The sequence below is a fragment of the Melanostigma gelatinosum genome (assembly GCF_949748355.1).
Source record: "Melanostigma gelatinosum genome assembly, chromosome: 7".
In the NCBI taxonomy this organism is placed as follows: domain Eukaryota; kingdom Metazoa; phylum Chordata; class Actinopteri; order Perciformes; family Zoarcidae; genus Melanostigma; species Melanostigma gelatinosum.
The window spans coordinates 332,501-342,500 of NC_136640.1; the positions used below are offsets into that span (position 1 = coordinate 332,501).

Genomic DNA, 10,000 nt, shown 5'->3' on the forward strand with positions numbered 1-10,000 from the left:
CAACACACTACCACACGAACACACTTACACACTTACACACTAACACACTAACACACGAACACACTTACACACCAACACACCAACACACCTACACACTAACACACGAACACACTTACACACCTACACACCAACACACTTACACACTAACACACCAACACACTTACACACCTACACACTTACACACCAACACACCTACACACCAACACACTTACACACTAACACACTTACACACCTACACACTTACACACCAACACACTTACACACTTACACACCAACACACTACCACACTTACACACCAACACACCTACACACCTACACACTTACACACTAACAAAATAACACACTAACACACTTACACACCAACACACTTACACACCAACACACGAACACACTTACACACCAACACACTAACACACCTACACACCTACACACTTACACACCAACACACTACCACACTTACACACCAACACACCTACACACCTACACACTTACACACTAACAAAATAACACACTAACACACTTACACACTTACACACTTACACACGAACACACTTACACACCAACACACTTACACACTAACACACTAACACACCAACACACTTACACACCAACACACTTACACACTAACACACGAACACACTTACACACCAACACACTTACACACTAACACACTTACACACCAACACACTTACACACCTACACACTAACACACTTACACACCAACACACTTACACACCAACACACTTACACACCAACACACTTACACACTAACACACTAACACACCAACACACTTACACACCTACACACCAACACACTTACACACCTACACACTTACACACCTACACACCAACACACCTACACACCAACACACTTACACACTAACACACTAACACACTTACACACCTACACACTTACACACCAACACACTAACACACCTACACACCAACACACCTACACACTACCACACTTACACACCAACACACCTACACACCTACACACTTACACACTAACAAAATAACACACTAACACACTAACACACCAACACACTTACACACCAACACACTTACACACTAACACACGAACACACTTACACACCAACACACCTACACACTAACACACCAACACACCAACACACTTACACACCAACACACTTACACACCAACACACTTACACACTAACACACTTACACACCAACACACTTACACACCTACACACCAACACACTTACACACCAACACACTTACACACTAACACACGAACACACCTACACACCAACACACTTACACACTTACACACTTACACACTAACACACTTACACACCAACACACTTACACACTAACACACCAACACACCAACACACTTACACACCAACACACTTACACACCAACACACTTACACACTAACACACTTACACACCAACACACTTACACACCTACACACCAACACACTTACACACCAACACACTTACACACTAACACACGAACACACCTACACACCAACACACTTACACACTTACACACCAACACACTTACACACTAACACACTTACACACTTACACACCAACACACTTACACACTAACACACTTACACACCAACACACTTACACACCTACACACCAACACACTTACACACCAACACACTTACACACCAACACACTTACACACCAACACACTAACACACCAACACACTTACACACCAACACACCAACACACTTACACACCAACACACTTACACACCAACACACTTACACACCAACACACTTACACACTAACACACTTACACACCAACACACTTACACACCTACACACTAACACACTTACACACCAACACACTTACACACCAACACACTAACACACTAACACACTAACACACTTACACACCAACACACTTACACACCTACACACTAACACACTTACACACCAACACACTTACACACCAACACACCAACACACTTACACACCAACACACCAACACACTACCACACTTACACACCAACACACTTACACACTAACACACTTACACACCAACACACTTACACACCAACACACTTACACACTAACACACTAACACACTAACACACTAACACACTAACACACTTACACACGTACACACTAACACACTTACACACGAGCACACTTACACACTAACACACTTACACACTAACACACTTACACACGAACACACGAACACACCTACACACTTACACACCAACACACTTACACACCAACACACCTACACACCTACACACCAACACACTACCACACTTACACACCAACACACTTACACACTAACACACTTACACACCAACACACCTACACACGAACACACCTACACACTTACACACTAACACACGTACACACTTACACACAAGCACACTTACACACGTACACACTAACACACTTACACACGAACACACGAGCACACTTACACACGTACACACGTACACACTAACACACTTACACACTAACACACTTACACACTAACACACTTACACACTAACACACTAACACACTTACACACTTACACACTTACACACTAACACGCGTACACACTAACACACTTACACACGAGCACACTTACACACGTACACACTTACACACGTACACACTAACACACTTACACACGAACACACCTACACACCTACACACTAACACATACACACCAACACACCTACACACCAACATACTAACACACTTACACACTAACACACCAACACACCAACACACTTACACACTTACACACTTACACACTTACACACCTACACACTAACAAACTTACACACCAACACACTTACACACTTACACACTAACACACTAACACACTTACACACTTACACACTTACACACTAACACACTAACACATTATACAGGTACTCACTGGAAGGACGGATGTCTGGAGTCCCCGATCACACCTGTCCTCTCTATGGGGTGCGGGGCCAGGCTTGTGGGCGTGGCTATAGACTGAAGGTCTGACCCCCTGAAATCTGACTGACAGGTATCTGAAGACACCAGCTGGAGAGAGAGAGAGAGAGAGAGGATCACCTGAGAGTCAGCAGGTAACAGGTGTGTGTATGTGTGTGTGTGTGTTTCTGACCCAGCAGACGACTCGTCCGTTCACAAAGGGCAGTCTGGCATCTTCATCACTGATCTCCTCTTTGACCACCCTGTGAAACACACATCATCTTCATCATCATCATCATCACCATCGTATTATAATACATATGAATAGGTCCTCACAATGTCAACACAAAAACACGTTCACACACAGCTTCACTTGGATTTTCTATTTTTAATCTTTTCTGTATTTATAAACTCTTTGTTTAATAATCTGAGACAAACAGTTATATAAGAGAAAAGCTCTTTAATATCCACTCTGAAGTGTGTGTGTGTGTGTATGTATGTGTGTGCGCCTCCTTATTGGTTTATTCTCCTCTTAAAGAGACAGTTCTCCTCTTATGGTGCGTTCAGACGTTAATCACGTCACTAAACTAAACGCCTTCTTGTCTGGTTCATAACAGTCCGGAGGAGCTCCGTGAATTCATGGAGCTGTGTTTACTGTGTTTACTACAGCTGTATCAACACTAAACAAAAACATGTTTTGTGATTTGACTGCAATAAACCGATAAAAGGGACTCCGAAATAACTACGGAATGATGCCGGTTTGTAAAAAGTCTGAATTCATGTTTAGTTTGTTCTCTCCGCAAGACGACATGCAAACAACTTTTAAAATACTTCTGAATGTAGCTCGGATGGATCGGTGCTATGCTAAGCTAACATTGTAGCAGCTCCATCAACACTCAGAATGACATCATCTCGGCGTGAATACGGCAGCGTCTATTCATTGTTTGTACCGGCTGGTTTACACACACGCATGTACACACAGTTTGGTCTATATTGATGTGAGTTATCGTAGAGCTCTGGTGAACACAACGACAGGACGTCACTGATGAAGCGTCTCAACGCTGATAGGCTGTCGCACCGCAGCGCCACGCCATTTTTTCGGCGGAGTTGAAAAATTTCAACTCACACGTTTGAGGTGTTTTGCCGATTCACGCGCCACGTTTGATGTGAACGCACCTTTAAAGAGATAGTTCTCCTCTTAAAGAGATAGTTCTCCTCTTAAAGAGACAGTTCTCCTCTTAAAGAGATAGTTCTCCTCTTAAAGAGATAGTTCTCCTCTTAAAGAGACAGTTCTCCTCTTAAAGAGACAGTTCTCCTCTTAAAGAGACAGTTCTCCTCTTAAAGAGATAGTTCTCCTCTTAAAGAGATAGTTCTCCTCTTAAAGAGACAGTTCTCCTCTTAAAGAGACAGTTCTCCTCTTAAAGAGACAGTTCTCCTCTTAAAGAGACAGTTCTCCTCTTAAAGAGACAGTACATCGTTGTATTACATCTTCTTGTTCAGATGTTTCAGATTAAACTTCATGTTTGTTTGTTCGTTAAGGAGCTTTTAAATCTGGACCAGAAGATTAGAGTCAGATCAGAGATCTGATCCCAGATTAAACATCAGGTCACATGACAACTGTGGTGGAAATGTATCAGGTTCTTTTAGTTATAACTTGTCTCACTTAAACCTGCATATACCAGCCTAACCCTGTTCCCACGAAAAGGCTGGGAACCTGGCCTTGGTGGGCCGACAACATCTGTGAGGGGGAGGGTGAAGGGAGAGGAGACGAGATAACGCGCATATAGACTCTGCTTCGTCTTTTTATTGTTGTTAGACCTCCGAACCATCCGTGGGGAAAGAGCGCTATCCATTCAGCTGAATTATTATTGAAGTGTCTGTTCATTAAATATGTTTTTAATACTTTAAGAAGTTCCATCGTGATTATTTCTCACAGAGAGGTTAAAGAGATTTTTTTTCCACCACAACAACATGTCACATGACATCTAGTCTCCATCACGTCTTTAAGTAGCTGAGATCAGACCTCACCATCATCATCTTCATGGCGGTGATTAAAAACTCAAGTCGGACAGTCTTTGAAAGAGTCACAGAAACAGTCACTTCCTGTTAGATCTGTAGGCTAATTGTAGTTTACAGATCTCGTTCTATTCATGTATTGTTTGTAAATATATTAAAATAAAATATATAAAATATACATTTGTTCTTTTATGTCTGTGAAACACTTTGATGCTCTCTGATCTGGAGACAGCAGGCGTTTCCCATCATGCATTGGGGTCACCTAGCTCTATCTGGTTATGTCATCGATGACCTCGTGTTCATGATGTCAGAGACACAAATCGACCCAGCATGCATTGTGGTGGATTCTGATCAGGACCGGTAAGTAACAACAAAAACCAGTTAGAGACCTGAACTGGGTTCATGTTGATGTGGTTTCATTTGATTTATTATTTTTTATATCACATTATCTTTAAATATGCAAATGAGGCTTCATCTTATTAAATATGAAACCTGTTTATTTCTTTGTTTCACTCCATAATATTAATACAACGTTAATAAATAAACAAACCTTCAGAATAAAAGAAGAAACCGGAAGAAGACTCTTCAGTCTGATAGAAAGCTCCAGAAGAGACACGAAAGGGTTCTTACTGAGATCTGATTCCTTCAGTATTTATACATTTTATATATTTATATACACACAACAAAAACACTACCAGTGACGTCACGCCTCGTCGTCACGATACCGGTCACGTGACTCACCCGATCTCGTCGTCCACGGACTTGAAGAAGAATCTCACGTTCGATTTGTTGAGTACGTGTTTGAAGTCCGCCAGGGTGACGCGCTGCGCGGGCACGTTGATCCGGATCAAGTAGGGGGTCTCCTGGTCCTCCAGGTGGAAGATGACTCGGGTCTCCATGCTGTCCCCCATGGAGCCCGGAACGGCACGGAGAGACAGGGGGGGGGGAGGGATGCTGAGAGGGAGACAGGAACCTGTCTGTCCGTCTGCCTGTCTGTCTCTTCCGCAGGTCTCCGGTCTGTTCTGGTCCAGATGTGTCGGTCCAGCTGCTGCAGGTCTCTGGTGCTCTGTCTCCTCCGGAAGCAGCAATAATACCACACTTCCGGTTGAGCTCTTCAGAATAAAAGGCGACAGGTTCATTTGTTGATGGATCTGATATCAGGAGATAAACCAATCAATATATTGATCATCTGTTCCCTTGTGGGACGGACTTAGAGCTCCATGATTATTATTATTGCTATTAATATTAATGTAAGCTACGTACTATGTTGAGTACGTTAAGAGCTCTCTAGGAAGCAGTGTTTCAGTGCATGTGTCTGGGGCTTTTATTGTGAAGGATAAAACGGAAGAAGGGGAAGAGGAAAAGGGTTCTTCTGGAGTGTTTAAAAGAGAATAAAGTAGTTTGTTTTACTCGTATAAAGTATAGGGCAACATAACCCTCGGCTACATTATTGTTATTATTAATATTATTGATCAGAAGAAGCTTTTTTATCTATTTTATATTATATATACATATATTTTTTATATTATAAATTATAATCTACTTTAAATGTAAAACATCTCGATTACTGTCAAATCTTGTTTCACAGAGAATCTTCATAATTTTCTTCATTTATGATTCAGCGTTTTATACGCTTTTATTTTGAAGGCAGCGTCACAGATCATAGTCTTATTGTGAAAAATATGACTTAATGATTACGTTTGTTATTGAAATCTTTCAAACATAAAAGCAGATAATTGATTCGTCACTGTAACTTAAAATCAGACATTTTAATGTGAAATATTAGAACCTTTCAAAATAAAGGTGTGGATCTGAAGAACACACTACAAAATCTGTAGTTCAAATAGTTTATTTGTAGTCCAACATTCATTACAAGAGGCGTTCACTGACAGCTGTGAACAGTGGGACATTCTAACTTCAAGGCATTTTTGTGCCAAAATATATTTATAAATAAAATCTGTATTTCTTTATTGATCAGAATCTGATTGACGTGATCAAGTCTTTATTGCTGCTGAAGGTAAAAACATGAACATTAAACTGAACGTGTCAGTGAACTCAGCGGTAAGGCCACTCAGGTGAAGTCTGCTGGTTTATAAGTTTACTGATGAGTCACATGACACAATGCGGCGTGGAGCCCCGAGTCAAGGTCTGCAGGCTCGTTAGCGCCAGAATCAGGAGGTAGAAGTTGAACCACTCATTTTATTTCAGCTGCGTGTTAAACTATTTACTGACGATGCCAACAGCGACGCAGTGAATGCATCGTTCCTCCACCTGAGCCACAGGTGAGTCGGATACCTGAAGTTCAGGAGGCCGGTTTGTGTCAGTGAACGCACCACAAAGTAAAAGTTAAACTGATCTCAGCTCAGTTTACCTTCACTGATCTCTTTTAATGTTCAATTCATTTCTGACAGTTTGTCGACCAAATGGTAAAAAAAAATCAATAAAGTTTTACTGTTAACTGATGAAAGATGAAAGATTTGAGGTCAGAATATTCAGATGACTTCAAACGTTTCTCTTCAGAAATGAGCCTCCAGACTGATGACATCACACAAACAGTCACATGATCATCACAAAGCAGCAGTGCGGAGCCCCTCCCCCTCTCCTCGTCAGGACTCGTCTTTAAAACTCTGCAGTAAACTTTAGACTTTTCTTCATCAAAGTGTTCAGACTTCAGGCCGAGACGTTGACGTCTCTCAGAGCGACGGCGGCGGGCTGTGTGGAGGGGGAGGGGGGTACGATGGACAGAGCGGGGCCGTTCTGATTGGTCGAGGCGGGGCCGGTCTGAAAGAGGATCTGTTGTAACGTCCGTCTGAGGTTCGGATGCAGGCGGCGCTGAGTCTGGTTGAAAATCTCCACGGCAACACACTTCATCACCCCGGCAACCAGGTCATCATACAGCGGCACCGTGTACATCCTGGACGTCTTCAGAGAGGAAACAGTTGACCATCACTGACGGGTTCAATGACACCTGATGCACCACAATTATGACGCACCGCCCCCGACGCACCGCCCTTGAAGCACCGCCCCCGACGCACCGCCCTTGAAGCACCGCCCCCGACGCACCGCCCTTGAAGCACCGGCCGAAGCACCGCCCCTGACGGACCACCCTTGAAGCACCGCCCCCGACGGAACGCCCTTGAAGCACCGCCCCTGACGCACCGCCCCTGACGGACCACCCTTGAAGCACCGCCCCCGACGGACCGTCCTTGAAGCACCGCCCCCGACGGACCGCCCCCGACGGAACGCCCTTGACCTAGAAGTACTAGTTGTGCTGTGTATCAGTGTTCTCACATGTTTATGGAGGAAGGCTCGGACTCGAGGCAGCTCTGGGTAGAAAGAGTTCCTCACCACCATCTGCAGCCAGCGGATCTGAACTTCAGCATTCAGTCCATCAAACAGAGACGAGTAACAACCAGACAGACTGGCCATCACATCTGGACAGACAGACAGGCAGACAGACAGAGACAGTGTTTGATTGTCGAGTGTGGACAAATAAACAATATTAGTACAAGTATCATTCGTATTAGTAGTATTAGTACCAGTACCTTGGGGTAGGGGGGACAGGTCCAACATGCGGTCCAGGAACAGGACGATCTGGAAGGTGCTCCAGGCTGAGAGGTCAAAGCTCTCCAGGGTCTTCAGGTCCGGGGCCTCTCTGCTCCTCCACAGGTCACACAGGTCCTGGACGGGCCGGGTCAGAGCGCCCCCTGCTGACAGGTCGGGCTCAAACAGAGGAGGTCCAGACCCGCTGAGCCAGCGCTCGAACTCCAGACCTGAGGCACACAGACAGGAAGTGATGTCACTGCTGCCTGACTCACAGTGGTGGAATATTACTACGGACATTACACTAAGTGGCAGCTGGTCAATAGAGGGCAATGGGGCCTGGCCACACCTTGAGCCACACAAAAAACAAAAAAAAATTATAATAATAATAAATTATACAAATTGTCAATATTTGTGTTTTTGAACAATGGAATGTACCCAGTAATGTGTGTAAAATACGATATCTGCGCAAAATATATGCTTTTCCTGCTCGTGCTCTCCGTCTGTGTGCACGACACTCTGAGAACGCGCAGCTTGGGGGGCCTGATCGTTTTGGCTCAAAAGAGGCGGGTCTATGAAGCAGTTTAGCCAATCGCTGATTCAAGATATAAATGAGTGACATACAATTGAGCCAATCAGCGTCCTCAAATAGATTCAGCTTGGGGCCAGAACGATCAGACCCCCTCGCTGCGCGTTCTCGTCAGGAGAAGTCTCTACAGGCGAGCACTCCTCCTCCAAGACCCGTTTGAGAGGAGAACTTTGAGGAGATTCTGCAGCCAAAGAGCTGATATCAGATCAGCCTGACCTCACAATCAGACAGCAGACTCGCGGGAAAGGGAAGCAGCACATGAAGCTTCTGTACTAGCTGAACACCAGACAGGTTAGCTAGCTGCATGACGTCATGCTAATCATTTATTTAGCTTTAAAACAACGGGGACGGATCCAGCACGGACAGTTAGGGAGTGAGGGATGAGGAGGTAAGGAAACATGAGAACACCAGGGTAGGGAGTGAGGGATGAGGAGGTAAGGAAACATGAGAACACCAGGGTAGGGAGGGATGAGGAGGTAAGGAAACATGAGAACACCAGGGTAGGGAGTGAGGGATGAGGAGGTAAGGAAACATGAGAACACCAGGGTAGGGAGTGAGGGATGAGGAGGTAAGGAAACATGAGAACACCAGAGTAGGGAGTGAGGGATGAGGAGGTAAGGAAACATGAGAACACCAGGGTAGGGAGGGATGAGGAGGTAAGGAAACATGAGAACACCAGGGTAGGGAGTGAGGGATGAGGAGGTAAGGAAACATGAGAACACCAGGGTAGGGAGTGAGGGATGAGGAGGTAAGGAAACATGAGAACACCAGGGTAGGGAGTGAGGGATGAGGAGGTAAGGAAACATGAGAACACCAGGGTAGGGAGTGAGGGATGAGGAGGTAAGGAAACATGAGAACACCAGGGTAGGGAGTGAGGGATGAGGAGGTAAGGAAACATGAGAACACCAGGGTAGGGAGTGAGGGATGAGGAAGTAAGGAAACATGAGAACAC

The 10,000-nt window shown here is 44.5% G+C and overlaps 2 protein-coding genes across 4 annotated transcripts in view; both read right to left on the minus strand.

The window, feature by feature from the left end:
- Positions 1-5,827, minus strand: part of dvl3b (dishevelled segment polarity protein 3b) — a gene marked incomplete at its 5' end in the record, with an annotated part of 37,654 nt that extends 31,827 nt beyond the window's left edge. The window contains 3 exons of the mRNA XM_079271505.1: positions 2,878-3,011; positions 3,094-3,163; positions 5,658-5,827. Coding sequence (XP_079127631.1) covers positions 2,878-3,011; positions 3,094-3,163; positions 5,658-5,827 — 374 coding nt within the window. The remainder of the gene's footprint in view (positions 1-2,877; positions 3,012-3,093; positions 3,164-5,657) is intronic.
- A 922-nt stretch (positions 5,828-6,749) lies between these two features.
- rnpepl1 (arginyl aminopeptidase like 1) overlaps positions 6,750-10,000 on the minus strand; it is a 15,535-nt gene continuing 12,284 nt past the window's right edge. Inside the window, exons 9-11 of one of the 3 annotated variants that reach the window (XM_079271249.1) lie at positions 8,462-8,689; positions 8,208-8,350; positions 6,750-7,838 (exon numbers count right to left, since the gene is read on the minus strand). In XM_079271249.1, the coding sequence (XP_079127375.1) occupies positions 7,587-7,838; positions 8,208-8,350; positions 8,462-8,689 (623 nt within the window). In that variant the 3' untranslated portion in view covers positions 6,750-7,586. Of the gene's footprint in view, positions 7,839-8,207; positions 8,690-10,000 lie in introns of all 3 variants that reach the window. The other 2 variants (XM_079271250.1, XM_079271248.1) reach the window with 2 other exon arrangements.